Source organism: Pipra filicauda, unplaced genomic scaffold, assembly GCF_003945595.2.
Source record: "Pipra filicauda isolate LSUMZ 115617 unplaced genomic scaffold, ASM394559v2 scaffold170_size1570365_pilon, whole genome shotgun sequence".
NCBI lineage: Eukaryota > Metazoa > Chordata > Aves > Passeriformes > Pipridae > Pipra > Pipra filicauda.
Window position 1 is genome coordinate 41941 of NW_024104218.1, and position 22775 is coordinate 64715.

The window sequence follows — 22775 nt, forward strand, 5'->3', positions numbered from 1 at the left end:
GCTTGCCAGCCTCTAGATTTACGTCCCATTCCTGGAAGAGCTAGAAAGTAGATTCCTGAAGCGAGATCCTCGAGGAGCTGGATATATCAGCTATCCCCCTGCAGTGCGTGGGTGATGCAGGCACTGGGCCTTCATTTCCTGTCTGACAGGAGATGGTAATGAAAAGACATCCTTTTCTTAATCCTTTTTTTGTAACCTTCTAGCAGATGGGATCTGTCTTCCCACTCTGCTCTGGATCCCAAGTCTCACTGCTATTTATTGTTCCAGATCAACTGTGCAGAGTTGGGCTCTGGTTACTGACCGTGTGCTCCATGTTCATCTGCAGAAAACGCAGCTGTTGTCTCTATAATTTAAGAGAATTCAGGGTGTTTCCCTGTACCATTTGTTTGGATTACCAACAGGTTGCCAACTGGGACACCCCTGACTTGCAAAGCCCTACTTCTGCTCCCATTTTCTAGGGGAAAAACACTGATTCCATTCCGATAAGGGGAGCTGTACCTCTTATCCCTAGGGCGGAATTTTGTAACAGTGTTAAATTCACCTTAATGCAAGGATTCACGTGTCCCTTTCTGGGTGAGCAAACACTGCCTGCAGGGATAACAACACCCAGTTGTTTGCCAGGGGATCCAGAGCTCCTGTGCCCCCAGACCCCGGCGTGGGGGTGCACGGCTGTGCCTCCGCTTATGAATATGTACAGAGCGGGCTCTGCCCACCAGCCTTTTAATGAGAGTGACATCAAAGCCCAAAGCCCTGCCTGCTGCCGGGGGGGACCCAGAATGCAACACACGCAGGGAGACGTGGAGGCAGCTCCGCTGGCATCGCTGCTGCTGCAGGCACAGACCCTCCATTGTCAGCCCTGGGGGGGCCCGGCCCTGCATGGGGGCGCGGGGACAGGCCCAGCAGCAGCAGGGCTGGGCGTAGGGGGTGTCCCCTGGAGGGGGGCACAGGGGGGGTGTCACCTGCAGGGCGGGCATCCTGCGCTGCCGGGGCTCAGGTGGGGAGCGGGGGGGCTGCCCCGTGAGCCCCCCGGAGCAGGGGGGAGATGAGCGCTCAGGATGAGCAGTTCCCAGCAGCAGCCCCTGAGCCAGCGGCTCCCTCCGCCGATGATGGCATGACCTGGTGGTACAGGTGGCTCTGCAGGATTGCCGGGGTCATCGGGGGCATGTGTAAGTATCCCCTTCCCTCGCAGCCAGAGGTTCCCCCTGGGCGCTGTTTCTGCATGTGAAAGCGCGTGTGTCCGGGGTCCTGCCACCTCTTGTTTGGGGTCTTTTTGGTGCAGGGGGGTCGTGCCACGAAAGCCTTTTGGGGTTATGGGTTTGTGTCTGCTCTGGACACTCGTGTGCTGCTTTTTTGGGTAGAAGGAGGAGCGGTGGCTGTGCCTGAGGAGGGGTTGTAGCTGCCCACGAGGGATGTGCTTTGTGCTCACCGAACCTGAACTTTGGCACCTGGGAGAAAGGGACGTCACGGTGGGGGGGAACTGCAAATCCTCGAGTTTCTTCTTGGATACAGCACTCCCTGGAAGTGATGGGAGCAGCAGCTGAGCCCCTGGTGCTGCAGGGGAGGGCTGTGGGCAGATAAATGAGATTTTACTGCAAGCACCGGGGTCAGGGTGCTCGTGCTCAGCAGGGTCAGGTCAGGGCTGGAAGGAGGGCCACAGGGTTTGGTTCATCTTATTTGACTTTTGGGTGTTTATATGTTCCTGCAACTTATTTTCTTTCCCCATCCTGACCGTTGGAGTGTGTTTCCCATCGCTTCTATTGCTGATTGCACAGGCCCTGCCTGTGGGGTTTTTTGAAGGTGAATAATGGACTTGGTTTGTGTTGTGTGTTTTTAAGGGGTTTGGTAGGACACTGAGAACAGAGCTGCAGACAGCAGAGCGAGTTGGCTGCGCTCTGAATTACCTGCTGCTGAAAAAAATTTTCCCAGGGAAAGAGTCTTTGCAACTTTGCCAGAAATCAGCCTGTCCTGGAGTGCTGTTTTGCTACATTCTGTGGAGAGATTAATAGCCTTTAAAAGCAGGAGGGACTGTTATGACCGCTTAGTCTGATCTCCTGCAGAGCACAGGATGGAGAATTTCTTCTGCTTCAGGTCCATGACTTCGAGTTAAACAAGAGGGTTTCTCAGCCAGTGCAGTCAGCCCTGATTTATTCCATCAGCTGTAGCATTTTATCTGATCCCCCTCTCTCTCCTCCCATGCCTGCCTCTTGCCTCGGGGCTGCACAAGCCCACGGCGCTTTCAGAGGTGACATTTGTGGGCCCTGGTATTGTTGGGCAGGCTGGCGACAGCCTTTTTTGGCCGGGCTGGCAAAACACGTGCTGCTCGCGCCCTTTCATGCCTTGGGTGCTGAAATTCTGGAGGTGTGACAGGATTTGGTGGGGCTGCTCCGACGGGGCCAAACATCCCGGCCTCGCCATGCCCTGCCGGAGGCCCCCGCGCTTCTGGCCCGGCCGCCGGCCAGGACACCAGCTGGGATGTGTCTGTGGAGCAGGTCCCAGGTGGGGGTTTAGTGGAGCAGCGTCTTTCCCACAGGCTGGGGCTGTAGCAGGAGCCCCGGCGCTTTTCCTGCGGTTCTGTCCCATGCAGGGTGAGGAGCTGGAGAGAGGGCGGGTCACACTGGTGGCACTGCCCACCTCGTGCTAGAGCAGCTCACGAGGGGCTCAAAAAGTGCAAGCCTCTGGAGACTTTTTTTTTCCTCCCTCTCTGTCTTCGTGTGAATTATACTTGGATTATTTTTCCAACCTTTTGTTCACAGCTCTGAGAACTCTTGACTTGTTTTTACAGGAAAGCCGAGAGTTTTACATATTTGGGTGAGTCTGGGAGAAGAAGCTTTTGGAAGAAGAGACAGGTTCTTAACAGGATTGCAAAAAATTTGGGCAGTGACAGCTTGTTCTCTAGGCCTGACTATCTCTCTCCACGAGGTTCATGAGGCAGTGAAACACAAACTCTCCTTATGAGCAGGGAAATGAAGGACTGTGGAAAGAGACAACCAGTGCCCCGTGCTGGTAACATTCCTCTTCAAAATGCTGCTTGTTCAGCATCCCCTTGTTGAAGGTGGACGATTTGGAGAAGGGGTGATGAATAAAACAGCAAGGCTGGAGTTTGCTGCTATTCTCAAAGCTCATTATGAAAAAACAGAACTCATTTACAAGGATTGTGGTGCTGGATTATTTCTTACAGAAGGAAAAACGCCCTGCAGAAAGGAAGAGAAAGTTTGTTTGTGGAGGTGAGACAGGCAGACAACATCTGCCACATGCAAACACCTGCAGCCACAACTTGCTTAAGCCAGAAAAGTCCAGGGGCTGGAGCAGGAACCAGACAGACAAAGTTCAGGATCTGTCTCTGGCTCTTTTACACGCTGGCTTGGTGACCTTGGCCAAGTCCCTTCTCTCCCTTGTGTTCCTGTTTGTAATAGGATGAGGAGAGTCTGTGGCTTTTGTAAAATGCTCTAGGAGCAAAAATAGGCTTGTGTTGAGGACAGTGACCAGCTGCTGGAAATGAATAGAGCCTTTGTGGGGAAGGGTGTCCTTCCCCCCTCATTTTAGCTCCCAGTTATTTGTGCTTCCTCAGGGATTCGAGATGGGACAGCGGTTAAACAAATGGCAGAACTGTCTGTCTTCCATAGCTTACGTGCCACTGAGCATTGTCTGCATTTTAACCCTATCATGAGGCTCTGTTTTGCAGAAACAAATCTCTGGCTTGGCAGCTCAGTCCCCTTTTGGCTGCTGAGGCAGGAGCTGATCCTGCCCCGGTGGGACAGGGATGCACCAGGCAGCTGTGGGATGTGCTGCTCTGCAAGGGAGGCCCAAGGTCACCGGCTCATTATCTGCCTCTGTGGCTGTTGGCAGCCACCTCTGAGTGCAGTGTTCCTGCGATCCCAAACCTTTGACTCCTTTCCTGCTGGTTGGTGCTCCTGCTGACAAAGGGACATGCTCAGCTCAGGCTCTTCCTGGTTCATTAGTCCATTGGCAAGCGGGTTGGTTGCTGAGCTGACACTGCTGCAGGGACACTTAGTGCTCAAGGGTTGTTTTGGGGTGTTTGAGGACCAAACCAAACCAGAACCCTGGCAAAACAACCCCTGGTTGGCTTGATTAAAAAAAAAAAAAAAAAAGGATAAGGCCAAAAATTTGCTTGGAAAAGAACATTCTGCTTCCCTCGGTTTGTTCTGTGGTGGAGACCAGCTGGGAACTGCCTGGACCTCTACACTCTGCTGTGCTGCTTAGCCAGGCAGAGTCCTGCCCCAGCCCTGGCTGTGTTTTGGGGATAGTTCACAGGGTTTGCTGCTCTGCTAATCATAAGGTGCCAGAAAGTCATTCAGCATTATTGTCAGGAGTGTGCCTTCCTGGGGAAGAGCGAGTGCCACAAGCCTGCAGTGCTTCCCCTGAGCTCCCCTTCCATCAGCATCCAAGGGTTTGTTTGCCACAGAGAATTAGAGCCCCTGGTGTTGTGCCCTGCTCTCTGTGCTGCTCCCAGCTCCCAGCAATTCTGCTTACCATTGTTTTTCCAGCTCTCCAGCTGTTTGCATGTGTGGCTTTGGAGCAGATCATCCCACCCCAGTGCCTCAGTTTCCCCTGCAGTGTGGGGACACTGACACTGTCCCTCTGGGGAGAATGAGAAGCGCCCTTGGAGCATGGATGTTAATATATCCTCTGGCATTTCTGCTAGATGATCTTGCTCTTGCAGGATTCTCCAAAATATTTTGGGTCCTGTGGAATTAGTTCTAGGAAATGTTTGAAATTAACCTTGTTTGGTGTTTCCTAAAACCGGGAGGTCATTTGCTTGTGGGATGACCTTCGGTCGGTCCTATCATTGCCTGCAATTCTGCATCCCAGCCTGGTAAATAAGGATAACCACTTTTAAAGGAACTTTGAGGATTCAGCAGTCACTGCTTGAAAGAAACCTTGCAAGCATATGCTAGGCTTTTGAAGGTCAGGGCTGCTCACAACAGCTCTGCTGAGGGATCCCGTGAGCAGACACTCCTGAAATCCCTGATCCCAGGCTGGTCTCGTTCTCAGAGAGGGACTCTGCTGCTCTCCACTGTGCTGCTGATCATCCCCAAAACGGCCTTTAAGGGCTACAGAATTAATTTTAGCTGGAGTTTTACAGGCTGGTGTTGTTTACTGTGGACTCAGCCCGTGTCTCTGCCCTCCCTCCCCGGGCTCGGGTTCCCGGTGTGCAGCGGCCGCCGTCTGGCATCGGCAGAGGGAAGGGGTTGTATCAAGTGCCAGGAACACTCTGCAAGTTTAATGAGGCAGGAAGGAGGTGGATGCAGCCTCTGCTTGGTCGCTGCTGCCTGGTTCCTCTCCTTGTGTTCGAGTCAGGAGTGCTGGGGCTGTTTTGGGCTCTGCTTTATTTGTATTAGCAGAGACCCAAACTTGGCTCTTTTCTGCCCATCTCTAGAGGAGCTGCACAGGACCAGCAGCATGTGGTAGAGACAGGGTTCACCTCTGCTCTGTTTATTGTTTGCTTGTGTGCCAGTCATGTTTTTGCTGAACTGTCCCTGTGCTGCTCAGGGGTGGTGCCTGCTGGCACTGCTTTGTTCACCCCAGGACAAAGCAGTAATTCCTTGGCACATAAAAATCAGGTGCACGTAAAAATCATGTAAAAGCAAACACTCTGTTGTTCTACACAAGGGAAATAGTTGTTCAAGTGTCATGCTGAGACATCAAGTGCTTGGAGCAAAAGGATACCCATCCAGAGGAACTGGAAAGAAACCCTCTCCCGGGCATCCCAGGCTCTTTTTTGGGCCATCAGAACTTTCCACCCACCCTCCTGTGCTTCTCTGCAGTGCCTAGAGGTGCTGGCCAAGGGCTCCTGATCATAGGCACGCAGGGTGGTGTTCGTGGTCACTGAAAACCTCTTTCTTTCCAGCCTGTGCCATCGCTGGTCTCTGGAACTGTGTCACCATCAACCCCCTGAACATCGCAGCTGGCGTGTGGATGATGTGAGCAGGGTTTCCTTTTGTTTTTCTGCTGGGAGGGAGGTTCTGTTAATTAGACTCCTCTGAGAAAAGGACAGAGCTGCTCTACTTGGGCAGCGGATGGGAGCGAAACATCCCTCAAACTCTGGGAATTCCCAGATCTTGCTCTGCCAAGCGGGTTGAGATATTGAGTTTATTCTATTTATGTTATTTCTTTGTGTCTTTTTGGGTAAATACTCAGATACCCTCGACAAAATAACACCAGGGTTTGGGAATTATCAAGGAGAAGGGGGGGAGCACCGTGGGGTCCAGCCTCACCATTCCCTCTGCCTGCGTTTGGGTGTGGAGCAGGTGGTCTCTGGGGGGCTGGGAGGGCACTGCTGACCCCCACTCTGGGCTGGATTAACTCTGGTTTGCTCTGTCCGGAGGCTCAACGCCTTTGTCCTGTTCCTGTGTGAAGCCCCTTTCTGCTGCCAGTTCATCGAGTTCGCCAACGCCGTCTCCGCCAGGGCGGACAAGCTGCGGGCCTGGCACTGCTGAGGACGCTCCGGGGTCCTGGTGGGGATGCACGTGGGCACAGCGTGATGGGTGAGCACCCCTGCGCCCCGTGGGGAGGGCAGCCAGGCTCTGAGGGCTGCCTCTGTCTTCCAGGATGGCCGTGTTCCCCGTGGTGCTCAGCCTGACGCTGACCACGCTCTTCGCCACCGGGGTCCTTTACGGTCTGTCGGCGCTGGGCAAGAAGTAAGAGACGTTTGTCTGCTTGGGGAGGGGGAGGTGGAGCTCCAGCCCTCACCCCATCTGCCTCCCTAAGGTTCTGCTTTCCTCTTGCACTGACCGTGCTTTCGGGTGTAAATGCTCCAAGAGAAAATCTCCCTGGCATCATCTCGGAGCCCTGGGGAGGAAGGCCCCAGGGTTTGCTGAAGCTCTGAGCTTCTGGGAGTTCAGACTAGGTTGCCCTGAGGGTCCCAGCCCTCTTTCTGCAGCTGTTGAGTGGATGGGCCCAGCTCTGGGGCAGTGAGCAGCTTTGGTGGGGGGTTGGAGAGGGCCAGCAAGTCTCATCTCACTGTTGGAATCCCTCAGCACAGATGGCCAGGGTGAGCCAGTGGAGCCGGGCCCCAGCTGGGAGATGTCTCTGCCAGGGGCTGTACCCACCATGGTGGGCACCTGGAGTTCACATCCCCACTCTGTCCCTTCTCTCCACAGGGGAGATGCCATTTCCTATGCTCGGATCCACCAGCAGCAGAAGCAAATGGATGAAGAGAAGCTCACGGGGACCCTGGAGGGACAGGCTCTCTGAGGCACACAGGGTAACCTCTCCTGGACACTGAGATGGTGAAGATATGGAAATCCACTCTGCCCTTCCCTGTGCCTGCTCCCCTCTCTGCTACACTGCAATTTCCCTGGACACTGCAGCACCTGGAAATCTCAGGGGCTGGGGCAGGCTGTGCCCTCTTCTCACACCAGCAGCCAGACTTCACATGTTGGTCCCTCTCTCCTCCTCAACCCTCAACCAAATATCTCACAGTCCCTTAATTTTTTAATATTTTTTTCTTTTTGCTGCAGAGGTGCTGACTCTCTTGAGTGCTGCTTTCCCAGCCTGAACAGGCAGCCTTTTTTGGGGGTGCCCCTTTGGGAACTGCTCTCTGGATGGGTGAGGAGGGACAGAGGTGACCTGCCAGCTCCTTGCCTGCGCTGGTCTTGTGGGAAAGGACTTCTAGAAAAAAAAACCATGAAGACAATAACCATCTCTGCAGAGGAGCTGCCAGAGGTGCTGGGTCAGATCCTGGGACCTACAAAGCACAGTCCCTGCTCCCTCTGGATACAGCTGCAGGCAGTTACTGCAATTTACTTGAATTACAAGAATTCATTTCTTTGTCTTAATAAGGGCACTTTTCTTAAGCTTCACTCTTTTACTGGGGCAGAAGGGAAACAATGTTTGCTGTACCTCAGCTGGAAAAGGGTGTTGTTGCTTGAGCCAAGTGGGATTTTTTGCTGGTGTGAACATCCTTCTCTTGTGAGCCTGGGACCCATCCCTCTGTGGAAGGGACCTGCTCTTTGCTTGCCTGGTACAGCCTTTGTCTTTGGGCTCGTGTTGTTTTTGCATCAGTCCTGAGTTGGGTTTGCATGGAAGGGTTGAATATCCTTCCTGTGCAAATAGAGAGGAGGCTGCACCGTTTCACTGTGGACAGCTGGGGTGTCTTGCTTCATTATTCCAGGCTCTATCAATGGTTTTCATGTTGTATTTTCTGTTTGCTTTGTACCAGGCAGCACAGAACTGTTTCAGACCCCCTTCTTCTCATCACGGTTTCTTCTGGGGGTTTTAATTTATTTGATTTTTACATGGTTGCTTTTTGATTAGGAAAAAGGGGAATAATTTATTTCTAGTTGTTTAAGTATTTTGATGGGACTCATTTTCCCTGGATATAGGAGAAAGGAGTGCTCTGTTTCCTGTCCTTCAAAGGGCTGCCTCTTTCACCAGGGGTCTCTGAACCCAGGGACAGCCCTGGCTGCTGTAATGGGAATGCTGCAAAATCCAATTGCAGCCTTCAGAGCATTACTTAGACTTTTGAAAAGTGTGTTGTCCTTTGACCCCTTTGTCTTGTTCTGGGTCGCTGGCTTGACAAAGTGTGTTTTCCCCCTCTTCTGGGAGAGGGAAGGAAGGAAAACTAGGCTGTAACTGCTGTATTGGAGCTGCCACAACCCTTTGTGGCCCCAGCTGAATCCCTGGGGAGCAGAGGGGTTGTGCTGTGGCCTGAGAAAGGCTGGAGGCTGAGTGCTGTCTGTCCTGCAGGGATGGGTGCTGCGGGAGGAAGGCACCACATCCAGTGGGATGCTCCAGTGGGAATAGCCTCTCTGCTCTCCACAGGGTGTCCCTGTGCAGCACCTCCACTGGGGAGTTCAAGGGCAGAGTCCTGCCTTGTGAGCAGGACATGTGCTCTGATTTCAGGGGGTTTGGGGAGTTCTGTAGTGTTTAGTAGAGGAATGTTGCAGACTGGTGCACGTAGCTACCAGCATGTCTTTGGTAGTGACTGCTTTGCTCTGTGAGTAGTTCCACAGTAGCTTTAGTGACAGGAGGTGAAAGGCAAAGCAGAGGCATTGGGGTAACACTTGCAGGCTGGTCTGAGGGGCCACAGAACTGGTGGGACCCTCGTGCCTTCATCTGACTGTCCTGATGCCAGGGACCAGCAGTGGTCCCTGGGGCTGGGGCAGGTGGGTGCTGCTCCAGGAGGGCTCCCTGGCACAGACAGGCCCTCTCTGCTCCCTTGGATGCCAACAGTGCTGTCATGGTGTGTTTTGTGGCAGAGGGTCCTGACCCTGGGGCTGAGGCAAGTGAACAATCTACACCAATCTGCCACTGTGAGTGGGATGCAAAGCTCAGCTCTGAGCTGAAAATGGGCCTCAGGGACTCTTCTGTAAGAGCCAAGCTGGAGCCTTCAGCCACAATGATTAAAGTGTCTCTGTGCCTGCCACAAGTGGGGGTGTCTCAGATCTGTGCTCCAAGGGTGCTGACTCCTACAGGTGCCTGTCTGGAGTGGGAACTCTTGGGAATTTTGGCTGTCTGATGCAACTGAAACCAAGCCAGATGCTGCCATCATTGCAGACAGGCTTGGTGACAGCACCCATGGCTTTTAAGAGTTGTAGCAACAGTTAGTGGATGGTCTCACCTCCGTGTGGGCAAGAGGCTGTTTTGTGGAGATAGAAAGGACCTTTAGAGTAGTAGCATCACAGTAGTTAATATGCCCATTCACAGTGCATGGTGGTTATTAGTTGTCTTTAGAGGCACCCTCGGGGTGCCTGGAGCTGTGTAAGGACAAATGAAGTTCAAACCCTGCTCTGGAGGTTTTACAGGCTCAACCCAATCCCTGCTGGTGGCATCCAGGCTGGATGGCTGATCCACGGGCTGTCTGTGGAAGAGGTTCTGCTTGCCAGGTCTGGAAAAGGCTTCCTGGGAGACAATGGGATAGAAAGTTTGTTATGTGAGAGCTGAGGAGTGGGTGATGCATTGGCTACAGCGAGCTGTTGACACCTGAGCACTGGCAGCACACGTGCCCCTGGCAGTGGCCTGTTACATCACGTGAGCATTTATACAGAGTGCAACTCTTCCATGTCCTGTTCAGCCAGGAAGCTGACAGCACTCGTGCCTGTCACTCGTGCCTGTCAGCTCCACTGTCCCCTGGGGCTGCCCACTGGGCGTGAAGGGCAGAACAGAGCTCGCTTTCTGCTGCAGACCCAGACCTCACTGCTCTGGGCAGGAGCTGGTTTTGTAACACCAATTGATTCTCTGTGTGTGCAGTGAATAAAAAGACCATTCTACCTCTGGAAAGAGCCACTGTGATTTCTCAGACTCTAAAATGTTGTAGCAAAAACCATCAGACTTTCTATACTGAAGAAAGGAGGTCACTCAGAAAATACTTCTCCAGTGAGGTTCTCTCAGGACCTGAAGAGTCCAACCTCATTTCATATTTGGGCATTTTCTCCTTAGGCTGAGCTTCCTGGGAAGCTCAATTCATGTTTGTCATTTTTTTCCTCAGGGAAAAAACACCAACTGTCTTCAGGGAAGGGTTTCACTGAAGATATCAAGACCTGGTCCCACGGCCATGTGAGAAAAAGAACATTCTAGCACAGGGCTGCCAGAGATCCTGATCTTCAGAAGATCAGTGGAAACCAGAGGCTCTTGAGAGCTCTGGTAGTCAGGCCATGCTTAGAAACAGTCAGATTCCAGCCAGGGCTGAACATCTTTCTGGAAAAGGGTCTCAACAGCAAAGGGTAGGTTTAATGCTGAATGTTCTCTGTGTTTTTTATTTCAATCCACCTCTCTCCCTCTGTCCCAGGCTGCTTTAAATTAATGCTAAATGCTAATGTGATAAAGCACATCTTCTCTTAGGTGATTTCTCTCACCTCCTGCTGCAGGAGATCTAAATGCCAACTGGCATATCTTAAGGGCTGGGTCATGTGTGCTGTTTTACCCCCTGCTTCCTTGTGGCAGCAGGTTTAATGTTCTGAGATTGGGAGGGCACAGGCATCTCCACCAGCCCTCGGGGTGCCAAGTGCATTTCAGGAGGTTGGACAAATGCCTGGGCACATCATCTCCCAGCTCAGCCTTTGTTGTTCTGCCCTTCTGGGAGGAGTTAGGTTGGATGTGAGACTCAGCAAGGCCATTAGTTCCTCAGCGTCATAACCTCCTCCTGCAGCTGTGTTTTACCTAGGGTTAGGCTCTAAAAGATGATTGAAAAAAGACCTTAATCTTGCAGGACACACAGGAAAGGGGTAAGAGCAATTTGCTCCTAACTATGCAGCTGAAATCTCAAAGTGATGGAGGGGGAGGCTCCACACAACTGTGATGGAGGCACATCCACCTTCCTCTTTGTGGATGAGTAAAACCCTGGGGTGGGAAGGACCCACCCCCTTACAAAGTGTTGTCAGTACTCACTGTGTCTTTCCTACAGTGTATCACTTGCACTACAGCTGAATGTTTGTCTGTTCCTGTTCTTTTGTCCTGGATTTTCTTTGTGAACTGTATTTGGTCCTGTTCATTAGGCTTCTAGTGTAATGTGTGTTTTTAGAGCAATAAAACGTGGCAGCTTTTTATACAAAATACCTGGCTCTGCCTCTTTCACAGTCCTTGAGTACACAAGACTCATGTAGAAGCTGCAGGCTGCTGTGCTCCCCTTGCCACAGTCCTGCTCTGCCTCTCCTGTCCCACCCACCAGCAGCTCTCTTCTCCACAAATCAAGGCAATGTCTTGCAGTTGGAGGCAAAACTGTTTTATTCTTGCAACTACACGACGAGCTTTTGCCAGAACGGCTCCAGCTGTTAACTCTGCTCCAGCCAAACCCTCAGGCTCTCAGGCTGCTTTGGTGGCTGCTGAGCAAAGGATGTCCGTGCTCTCCTGTCCACAGCCTCGCCTTTATTTTCCAGGACACCTTTATCTCCAGCCTGGCACTGGTTCCCCGGCCCCATCCACGGATTGACACGTTGCCCAGAGAGCAACAGGTAGTGTTGAATGACGGGAAGAGAAGGTAAAGTTCCAGCTGGCACCTTCTGCACCCAAAGCCAGACGATCGTTGCCGCTCGTTCCTGTCCCAGCGCCGGCACAGGGAGCTCCAGCCTCCACCTCCAGCAGCACCACGTTTGCTTTGCCCTCGAGCCTGTGGATGGGCAGCCTGGCACGGCTGGTGGTGGCAGCTCCTACCTCATGAACGACCTCCGGCCAGTCCTGAAGAAGGCCTCGATCTGCTCCAGGGACCTGCCCTTGGTTTCGGGGACGCAGCAGCCCGTGAATAAGATGTTCCCAGCACTGATGACAGCGAAGAACAGGAAGGGCACCTCGAGGCCGAAGGCGTTCTGGAAGGGGGGACGGAAGGCAGGTGTGAGCTGGTGCAGAGAGGGGCCGAGGAGGGGCTGCTGGATGCCCCACTGGGCAGTACCCACCACGACTGGCAGGAAGAACTGGGTCAGGGTGAAGGCTGTCAGCCAGCTCACGATGACACACAGGCCCGAGGCCACCCCTCGGGCTTTCAGAGGGAGGATCTCCGACATCAGCAGCCAGGTGATGGGGCCCCAGCCCAAGGCATAACCTGCAGGGGAGGAGGGTAAGGTGAGGCTGTTGAGGCTTTGAAGCTCACTGAGGAGTGCAGAAGAGCCCTGTGAAATCCTGCCCTGCAACCCCAGCAATCATTATCTCCCCCACTCCTGCTGTCAGTCCTCAAAGCAATTCAGTTGCCATCTTTGTTTCTCTTCAGGGTCGTCTGCCTGCCTTCCAACTCCAAATCCAATCTCCTTGCTCTGTATCACCAAGCCTCAGATGAGAAGCATCCCCCCAGCTGGTCCCCAGCCCTGTGCTGAGGGTCCTGGGCTCTCTGCACCTACCCATTATGAAGAACATGGTTGCCAGGAGGGGGATGAGGGTGATGTAGTTGGTTGGCTCAGCAGGAAGGCTGGCAGAGCTCACCAGGGTCTGGTTGGCAATGGTGCTGTTGTGAGAAGCTGGCATGAAGTGGATGTAGATCCCCATGGTCAGGTTGGAGACCAACATGACACCAGCTGTGGAGAGACACAACGGCAAAGTGGGAACAATGGGTGAGTGATCCCCTCTGGGCCAAGGACTGGGCTCCTGAAAAAGCCTCTGCTGAGGAGCTGAGCCACCACTAAGGGAAAGGGACCTCCCCACCTCCCTTGCTGAGTCCTGTAGGGCTGAAGTTTTGCCTCCTGCATGTTTGCAGAGCTCCTGGAAATTCTTAAATAAGAGCTTCCTTTGCACAACAGTGGGAGGGAGACATACCTGATACAAAGAGAAGAATCTTCCTCCCAGCTTTATCCATCGACACGGCAGCGATCGCCACCGAGAACAGACGTACCAAGCCAACAAGAGCTGCATCATACTCTGGTTTCTGCAAAAAAATGAGGGAGAAGCTGAGCTGGGACAGCCAGGGAAAGGGAAAATTCCTACAGGTGCTGCCTTGACCTGGCTGATGACTTGGTCAAAGAAACTGAGAAGATATGCCTGAAGCTCAGAGGAGGAGAGCAGGGAGAGAGTAGGGCCAGTCTTGCTCCCCATCCTCATGCAGCCTCTTGCAGGGCAGGTGCTTGGCAATTGCTGCCAACCAGGTGCTTTAAAAAAGGCTTTCAAGTTGGGATCTTATGTCTATACGGGACTTGGAGCATTGGGCAACCATCACTGCAGCCGAGGCAGCCCGAGCAGGGGCTGAACCCCAGGGCTCACCAGGATCACGGATGTTTTCTTGAATATTGACTGCAGGTACACGAGGATGCAGGTGACACCCGAGAGCTGCTGCAGGAACCTCATTACCCCCGCAATCAGGATGGGCTTGTAAAGGAAGGGGTCCTTGATCTCAGCACAGGAAACACGACGGCTCTGGAGGGGACAAAGCCAGAAACCCAAAGTGATAGCACCTCTGAGGACTGCTGGGGCACCCCGAGGATGGCTTAGGAGTTGCCCAAAGGATGGATTTTGCAGTTTTCATGTTACATTTCCCTGTGCTGGCGTTGAGCCTCCTCACCTGCTTCCTCACGCTGTCCTTGATCTGCTCATATTCCCGGGCATAGTCTGTGTCTTTGCCCCGCAGCCAGCACAGGGATCCCAGGGCCTCCTCCTCCTTCCCCTGGGACAGCAGGAACCGGGGAGAGTTGGGCATGAAGCAGAGCAGGATGATCGTGACAAGCACCGGCACCTCCCCGGCGACGGCCAGCCAGCGCCAGTCCAGGACCAGCCCTGCCAGAGCAGAACAGTTAGGGGGGAAAGCACACAGGGATGGGTGTCCCGGCCTTGCCTCCACCTGGGCACCCCAATTATTTAATAAATCCAGCAGGAAAACTGATAATAATATTTTCTCCTAGAAAAGCAGCATTTCCAGCTGTATGATATGGGGAAGCTCCAGCAAGCTCTCCCAAATCTTTGAGGATCCAGCAAGATCCTGCACCAACCAGGGCATGTGGTGGCAGCTGATGCACCCACAGGTCATTCTGTGCTGCCCTTCAGCCCTGGCAAAACCTCAGCAGGACCGGGGTCTGCAGGTACAGTGATGGCCACGGGTCCATGTGGGTTATGGATTTACCCCTCTGAGCACACACACCAGTGAAAGGTGCACGTGGGTGCCCCTGCCCGGACCCTCTCAGCACCCCTGTGGTGGTGGGTGTGAGGGGAAGAATCCATCAATTAGCTGAGAAAATTGTTTATTTTAAACTCCCCTTCCCTGCAGTCCCACTGAGGGTTTCCTGCCCCCTGAACACCGAGATACTTGCCCAGGGCATACAGGACGAGGGAGCCCAGCACTGCCATGATCTGAGGGCAGACACCCAGCATGCCCCTGACCCCGGGGTGGGAGATCTCCGAGATGTAAACCTGCAGAGGGACAACACACGCTTTAAAGAGCCGCAACATCCACTTGTCACCCCCCAAGCCTGCCCTCTGTCACCTTGCCGTGGCCAAGGGAAACCCAAATTGCTGGAAAATTGCCCTCTTGGGGCGGAGACCTGAGTGGTCCAGCGGCACCGCCACTTCCCTCCCTCCCCCCGGCACGGGAGAAGTGCTTGGACTGTGTTACTGGAAAGAGGTGCCTTGGTGTTACTCAGTCCTTGCCTTCCGCTCTGCACGAAACACGAGGGCGATGTCTGGGAGGAAATAACCTCAGGGAATTAGGACCTGCCTTTGCTTTTCTGCAGGCAAGAAATTCCAACACCGACCCAGGCTGGCCACGCCGGGGCTGCCAACCTGGTGCACCGCCGCCATCCCCGTTCTCCGAGCCACAGCCCTGGAGCTCTGCCGGTGCCTCAGCTACAGCACCGCGGCATCTCCCGCCCTGCAATTCCCTGGCAAACTCCCTCCCGCGGCACGTTACCGGGATGGAGGCGGAGGTCACCCCGCCGGCGTAGCCCGTCAGCACCCGGCCCAGCAGCAGCATCCAGACGCCCTGGGCACTGGCCATCAGCGCGTATCCCACGGCCGAGGGCAGCGCCGAGAACATGATGCTGAGCTTGCGGCCCAGGCAGTCGTTGAGCATCATGGTGCTGAGCCCCCCCGCCGCCGCTCCCAGCGTGAACACCGACTGCGGGGGCACCGAGAGGGGCTGTGGTGAGACCGGGCTGCCCCCGCACACCCCCCGGCCCTGCCCCACGCCCCGGCAGGGACAGCCCCGCTCCTCACCCCGAACCAGGGTGCTGTGTGCTGGTCCAGCCTCAGCGCGGGGCTGGGATGAGCCTCCAGGGCAGGGATGACAGGCGAGGGGTAAACCAGGGCGAAGCCGAAGCTGAAATTCCCCAGGACAGCGGCAAACACGGCCAGGTAGAGCCGCTTGTTGTGGAGGCTCCTGAGGGAGGGGCGGAGAGAGAAGGATGTGTTGAGCGCCCTTATTCCACCCAGCAGAAACTTAAATTCTATCCTGCAGTTTCCCCCAGCCTTTGTTGAGGCTCTCGTGACACCGTGGAGGGATTTTCCCGGGAAATGCCTCTGCACGGCCCCGGGCTGGTGGGGTTTCTCTGAGCTCCTGCTGCGTGGTGAGTAGCAGGATCTTGTCTCCCCTGGGCACTGCTGATCCTTCCCTCTGTGCCAGGCAGTGCTCAGCGGGTTCAAAAAATCAAGAAAAGCAGAAGCTGGAGCTGGGTGGCCCCACAGACCCAGCTGGCAGCTGGCTCGTCCTGGCAGAGCAGGGAGAAGGTTCTTTCAAAGCCCCCCGTGCCCCCCAGCAGGACCTCATGCTCCCATGGGGGTTGCAGCCCCAAAGCACACGAACCCATCGGTCTTCCAGCTCATCCAGCACACCCTTGGTCAGGATGAGACCCCATCTCAAGGTAGCTCGGGAGGGGCAGCACCATGAAACAGCTCTTGCCCCCAGCTCTCTCCAGCCCAGTGCCCTCGGGATGGGGGGCACAACCGTGACCCACAGCCCCCCCTGTGGCTCCAGCCCGGCCCTTACCGCAGGTACTCCTTGTCGAGCCTCCTGGCACTGCTCTCGGGGAAGGTCTGGTATGAGGAACTCGTTTTCCACACGAGGGGCTCCCGAGCACTCGGATCCATGGCAGTGCCTGCTGTGTGTTGTGGTGCCGGTGCCGGTGCCGCTGCGCCCGGGGCGGATGCTGGGGCTGCCCACGGGGAAGGGGAGGAAGAGGCAGCTGAAAACGAAAGGGGAGAGGCTGCCTGGCCTTGCCTAATCAGAGAAATCTGTGCCTCGTGGGCTCGAGCCTGGCTGCCCCCAGAGAGGAAACTCGGGGGGGCCGGAAAACCAGCAGGAAAAGGGCCACGGGGTGACAATGGTACCACGGGGTGACAATGGTGCCCTGAAGCCTTCACCCTGTGACTGCATCGACACCAAACTCCGTCACTGCAGTGGCATTTGCAGGGACAATCCTTGCAGAACTGTTTTCACCAGCAGAAATGTCCCTTTGCTAAGCCACGTCCCTCCCCTTGAGGAACTGTTGGACTGGTAAAATGCTCCTTCACTTTACAAGGGTAAATTGCTCCTGTGTCAGTCTCCAGAGCCACCCTGGGGAAGGGATTTTCAGAGTAAACCAGAGCTGAGGAAGAGGAAAGAGAGGAAACAAGAGGAAGGTGAATATGGAGTGGGTGCAGGGAGCAGATGATGGGGATAAAGAGCACTGACGAGGATGGAAAAGGGGACAGTGGGACCTCTGCTGCATTGGGTGTAGCTACCAGGGGCCTCAGGCTGCCCGTGGGTGCCTTTGCCCCCTCACCCTGATCCTCCCAACCCCACAGGGCTCTAGGGGCAGCATTGTGCTGAGACATCTGCAGGTCCTGGGGGGCAGCAAGGTCCAAACTCACCCTGTAGGAAAGGGGATAGTTTGGACCCTGCTGGCTTTGAACCTACTGGCCAAAGCCACTGGGATTTAATTAGCAAAAGATGTATTTCCCTGAACTACTGCAGTGCACCTTTTGTTTCCATCATGCACCTTGGTCCCCGGTGGTTTTGGGACCGCCTGGATGGTTTCTGCACCCCCAAGCCTGTGTGGGAGCTGCACTGATGTTTCAGTGTCAGTCAGGACCTGCTACGTCTTCCCTCCATGGAAACTGGTTCCCCTTCTGCAACCAAGTGCTGCCCTTACTGCCTGATCCATGCTGGGGATTTACAGCTGACTCAGGCACTCGGGGCTCTGATTTCTCCGCAGGAAGAAAGGTCATGGACTGGGGGGATATCTGGGTGGCAGGCCAGCTCATCCAAAAAATTTCCAACACAGTGTTGGCCTAAGCAAGGATGTCACAACAGACCTGGAGCTGGTCCATGTACCCTGGAATCCCCCTCCATCAGCAGATGCCATTGGTCACATCTCTAGCATCCACTTTGCTCCATGAGCCTGGGTCTGCTCCCACTGCATGGTTTTGCAGCCTTGAGCTGGAGCAGTCGGATCTCCCTGAAATGTGGAGGGTTATCCAGTTTCTGTGCAGATTTGTCAACTACTTCAAGCAGGAAATTACTTTGTTTCTTGAAAAATCTCCAAGCACCTGTAACACCAGGAGGCTCAGGGGGAGCCAGAGCCTGCACTGATCTCAGCTCAGGGCTGAGCCCTCAGACAGGTCTGTCCCTCAGTGTCCCCTCAGGCAAGGAGGGTCCCTCAGGTGTGGTGTAACAGGTCCTTGCACCACATCCTCACTCTGCCTTCTGTGTTTTCTTTCTAAAAGTGCAGTCTTGGTAAGGAATAAAGCACCCACCATCCTGTCCCTGCTCCAAATCTCCCTGGGGACTGTCCTGACCTGCTGTGGGTCCTACCAAAACACACAAAGGTGGGTAAGGTGAAAGAGGACTCTGTGTCGCCCTTGTCTCTGGTGGGCCGTACTTGACCATCAGCTCAGGGAAGTGCCTCGTGCCCCATTCCCCACCTCTGCAGCAAGTAACAGGGCTTCAGGTGCTTGAGGGTGAACTGGGGAGGGAGGAGGTGCCCACTTTGGGAAAGAGCAGACCAGCCTGTGGTCGATTAAAGGGTAATCTGGTTTTGTTGAGAGCTGTTGGCTGCCTCGTCTGGAGTGATGCATTGCTCGGGCTCCCCAGGACCTTCCTCCCCCCTGACAGCTGTGAGATAGATCATGAACATATGCAAAAAAATAAATGGCATCAAAGCCACTTGGCAACTTAACTAACCCAATTCATAAATTAATTTCTATTCCTCTTGTGGGGGAGAAATCAGTCACTCCTCAGGGCTGTTCGTCTCTATCGCTCATCTGGCCACATTGTTTCATAAATCTTCCCGTGTGTCTGAGCTGGTGATTGCTGGGTCAGGATGCAATAACACCCAGTGCCTGCATCAGGTTGTGGCAGCCCCGGGGCTGGTTTGCCCTGGGCTGGGGCAGGGATGGTTTTCTCTGCATCGCCCACATCTCCTGAGGCTGGAGCAGAGCCAATGTTTTGCAGCACGGTGCTGCTCTGTGGGTGCACGTGGGTGATTTTGGGGATAGGGAGCCACCGGGGCAGTGCAGAGGTACGATGGTGAACCATCTCTTTGCTAAGCAGCATGTGTTGAGTTTCCAGAGCCATCCAGGGGGTGGCTGGAGGCACGTGGAGGGACGGTGTGTGCTTGGTGGGAGCTGGCACCGTGCTGGATGCACCCCTGAGGCTGGTGCGTGTGGAACTGGGGGACTCTGAGCCCAAGAGGCATCTATGGCTGCTGCCCCCACAGCTTTCCAGGACCCCATGGCTTTGCACAGCAGCGCCTGCACCCCCAGCTCCTGGTGGGCATTGGCACCTGGAGCCCAGGTTAGCTTTTCCAACCAGGCAGACAGAACTCAGCTCTTCCCTGGCTGTAACCCTCGCCCCACTCCCCCCACAGAGAAGAAAATCACCACCTTTCAGGCTGCCATCTGTTTATTTTGTTGGACTCTGAACTTGCTGAAATGTCTTTCGATGGATGAAGGAACGCAGAGTAGAAGAACAGAGCCTGGCAGGCTGCATGGTGAGTGGAAAATAGTTTTTTCGGGACTTTCTGGAGTTTGAAGGCCCGATGATGGATGTGCATGCGAGGGATGGTAATGGCTTTGTAAGTATCAAAACACAGAGCAGAGGAATAACTCTGCCTAATAGACTGAGAAATGTGTGTCAGACAGGATCCTCTCCGCTCCGACGCGGAGCTGAATGATGGAGTGCTGCGGGGTTTGGGAGCAGAGGCTGGCACGCCTTTAATGTATTGGAAAAAAAGGTACAACCAGTTTTGAAAAAAACATTAGATACTTGCTATGAGTGTGTCGGAAAACGCCGCATCTTGCCTCAGAATGAGTCTGGAGGAGCCCTGTTTGCAGTGATCTGGGCGAGGGGCTCCCAGTGGCTGTGGCTCTGACCCGCCGGGCAGGGCTGCTGCTCCCTGTGCCTCTTGGCTCCCCTCTTGCTGCCTTCCCACTCTGCTCCCGGTGTCCAGACCTACTGACAAAAGTGATGGGTTTATGTGGAAAGTTTGTGGGGATAAATATCTGCCTGTCAGCAAGGCTGGGTCAGAGCGTGATTTCTCATGTGCCGTTTGGAAATGACATTTCCAAACAAAATTAGAATTTTCCCCTGAGAGTATTTTTTTTTTTTTTTTTTTTTTTTTTTGGTTTGTGAGTTAGAGAATGGTTGATTTGGGGGGATTTCCTGGTTGCCATGCAAATGGAAGAGTTGCTCATCTCCCCATGCTTAAAGGGAGTTGTTATAAGTAAACCCAGGAAATTTGCTGCTCAAAGGGTTAATAAAGTTGCTGTATCTTACTAACCACATTGTTAAGAGTCATGAGTAAACTGATTATGAAAGCCCTAACCACGAGTTTGTTAACACAACGCAGAGTGATTGGGTGGTTTTGAAGTTGTTTGTTATAGGCATATTAATAGGAACTAATATGGAGGGCAAGCCACGAGGAGTCCTATGATTAGATGACATCTCCCAATGGAAAATTCCAGGACCACGGCCTCATAGGGACTAATGACTTTAAAATTATTGGTGAAAGCCCCTCAGCAACGGCAGAAGCCCGCGAACGGAGGAGCCAACCTCAGATCTGCCCGCGAAAGAGGAACCAAGCGGGGAGCAGCCCACGAAACCCCCACCAATGGACTATTGACATGACTTTGGGGGGCGATGTCAACAAAGGGTATAATTGTTGCTGTTTCGGTTCCCCATTTGGCAGACTGTGGTGGAGCAAGGGTTTCCCCCGGTCGCCCGGCTGGCCGCTTTTGCTTGTTAGCATTAATAAACCTTTTTGTTACCTTGCAACCCAAATTTTAGCCTCATTATCAATATCAGAGCGGTTTTGGTGTCCCACTTCCGACCTGGCTAACCCGGGAGCTGGGATGGGCTGGAAGACACATGTATGATCTTTGGCTGGGCAGGGGATTTACCAGAAATGGGATATTTTTACCTGCTCGTGGGTTTTTTTTTTAGGTCATGTGAAATCTTGTGACCTACAACTTCCAGTGCCTGTGGGTACAAGTGAAACTCAGTGGATAAAAAGGTGACCTGGGGGCAGGTCGTGGGTTTCCAGCCCTTTCCATGCCATCTGGTGGCTTTGTCACTTGCTGTGTCTTCTCTGGCAGCTTTTGGGTGTGAGCAGTGTCAGGGCAGAACAGGGCCATGCTCTTCTGGAGCCTGAATTCCCCCAGGGCTGTGGTGGCTCCTCAGAGAGGGAGGGATGCAGCCAGCAGTGCTCAGAGCTGGTCCCTGGTTGTCCTTGCAACCCCTTAGATCTGTGTCTTGCCCTGCTTAGATGCTGTGGTTGGGGTCACCTGTGCAGTGATGCTGCATGAAAGCAGGGTGCTTTTGGATGGGTCAGCCCTGGGAAACAGCTGAGATTTTCCCCAAAATCCAGCACTGGGCAGGGTGGGCTTGGGTGTGGCTGCTGGGATGAGCCCTGATGGCTCTCAGTGCCCAGTGCTGATCCAGGATGAGTGAGCACAGGACTGCACCACAGTGACTGTGGCAGCATCCATGGGAATCCAGCTGAGTCCTGCAAGGATGTCTGCAGGGCAGGCTTGAGGGACTGGCATTATCCCACCCATGACTTGTGACCTTGGGAGGACGATTCTGCCCTCACCCAGCTCAGCTCACATCCAGGATGTAACCCCAGGGGCTAAAAACAAACTTTAAGAACAAGCCCAGGAAAGGCTCATTTGTGAAATATCCACTACTTCCAAAGGTTTTTGACACCCTGTGTTGGTTGAAAGGTGGCAAGGTAAATAAAATGACTTTCAAGAAGAATTTTTTGAAAGAAATCTTTTTTTTTTTTTTTTTTTTTTTTTTTTGTATCTCCAATTGACATTCTTGAGCTGCTGGGACAGGCTTTGAATTGGTGCCTGTTGCGATGCCACAACCTGGGTTTTTTTGGATCTCCTTTTCCTTGCCCATTTCTGCTGGGCATTTTGAAGCAAAGTTGCTTTTCCTTTGATGGCAAGGACTAAATTTCTGTAGTTTAGCTCGGGACACAAATCTCCCCCCTAAAATTCCTGAGAGCTGCTGCCTTGCTCCTGCCTTGGCTCCCTGTGGGTTTTTTTGCCAGTTTAATATGATTTAAAAAAAAAAAAAAAAAAAAAGGAAAAAAAAGGGCAAAACAAAACATATCATTTCCTTGATTTAATGTGAGCCAATTATGGCTCACAGGCTGTTAACTTCATCACCGCTTCTTCCAACAAAGACCTTTGGTAAAATAAACCCCCGCGCCGGCGGAGCGGGGTTGGCAGCCGAGGAGCTGCCGGGACCTGTCGTCCGGCAAAGCCTCGGCTGGAGCCACGGCATTTTATCCACCCCCCCTGCTCCCAGCTGGAAAAAAAAAAAAGCCAATGGCTCTGTCCCACACATGCCCGCTAAAATATCCCACCACTTGTTGTACATCTGCTGACGGATACCAACTGGAAAGGAGATTAGGGCTCAGACTCCCGCGCTGGGCTGTCTGCCCCTCCTAATGAGGAACAGATTGGAGCCCTCGCCGGCGCGGAGCTGCCTCCAGCGCCCGGAAAATGGCAAAATCAGGAGGGCTGGGGCGGCTGGAGGGTGCCAGGGCATGGGACAGCGTGGTTGAGCTGTGCCAGCAGCCGGGAAGAGCCTGGGCTGGGGCTGTGTGGGATGCTGGGGATCTGCAGTGGGACACTGGGAGCTGGGGGGCACCTCAGCTGATGCACGTTTGCAGTCAGGGCTGGCAGTGGGTACCAGGGATGCTCCGTGGGATGCTGTGCTGTCCCCAAGGGGGCACCTGCCCCTGCACTGCCCTGCCTGCTGCCCCCAAATCGCAGTGACTGACACACCTTGAGGCAGGATCTGACCCCTCCAACCTGGGCACCGCTGGCCTGGAGACCCGGAGCTGGGTGGTGCCCAGACACAGTGAAATCCCACATACTATGGGTCACCCTTTGTGTGGTGTTTCCCAGCTGCTTTGCCTTGG

General features: G+C 53.9%; 2 protein-coding genes across 2 annotated transcripts; one reads left to right on the forward strand and one right to left on the reverse strand.

The window, feature by feature from the left end:
• Positions 1 to 990: 990 nt before the first annotated feature.
• CACFD1 (calcium channel flower domain containing 1) lies at positions 991 to 11514 on the forward strand. Its single transcript, XM_039379608.1, has 5 exons — positions 991 to 1166; positions 5870 to 5942; positions 6347 to 6453; positions 6551 to 6659; positions 7122 to 11514. Exons 1-5 carry the CDS (start codon positions 1043 to 1045, stop codon positions 7213 to 7215), a joined length of 507 nt encoding a protein of 168 aa, XP_039235542.1. The 5' UTR covers positions 991 to 1042; the 3' UTR covers positions 7216 to 11514.
• A 164-nt stretch (positions 11515 to 11678) lies between these two features.
• Positions 11679 to 16452, reverse strand: SLC2A6 (solute carrier family 2 member 6). The gene is made up of 10 exons (XM_027741542.2): positions 16352 to 16452; positions 15583 to 15745; positions 15278 to 15484; positions 14682 to 14781; positions 13940 to 14151; positions 13642 to 13794; positions 13201 to 13309; positions 12789 to 12962; positions 12351 to 12496; positions 11679 to 12263 (listed from the first exon to the last, which is right to left on the reverse strand). The coding sequence occupies exons 1-10, from the start codon at positions 16450 to 16452 to the stop codon at positions 12108 to 12110; spliced, it is 1521 nt and encodes a 506-aa protein (XP_027597343.1). The 3' UTR covers positions 11679 to 12107.
• Positions 16453 to 22775: the final 6323 nt, after the last annotated feature.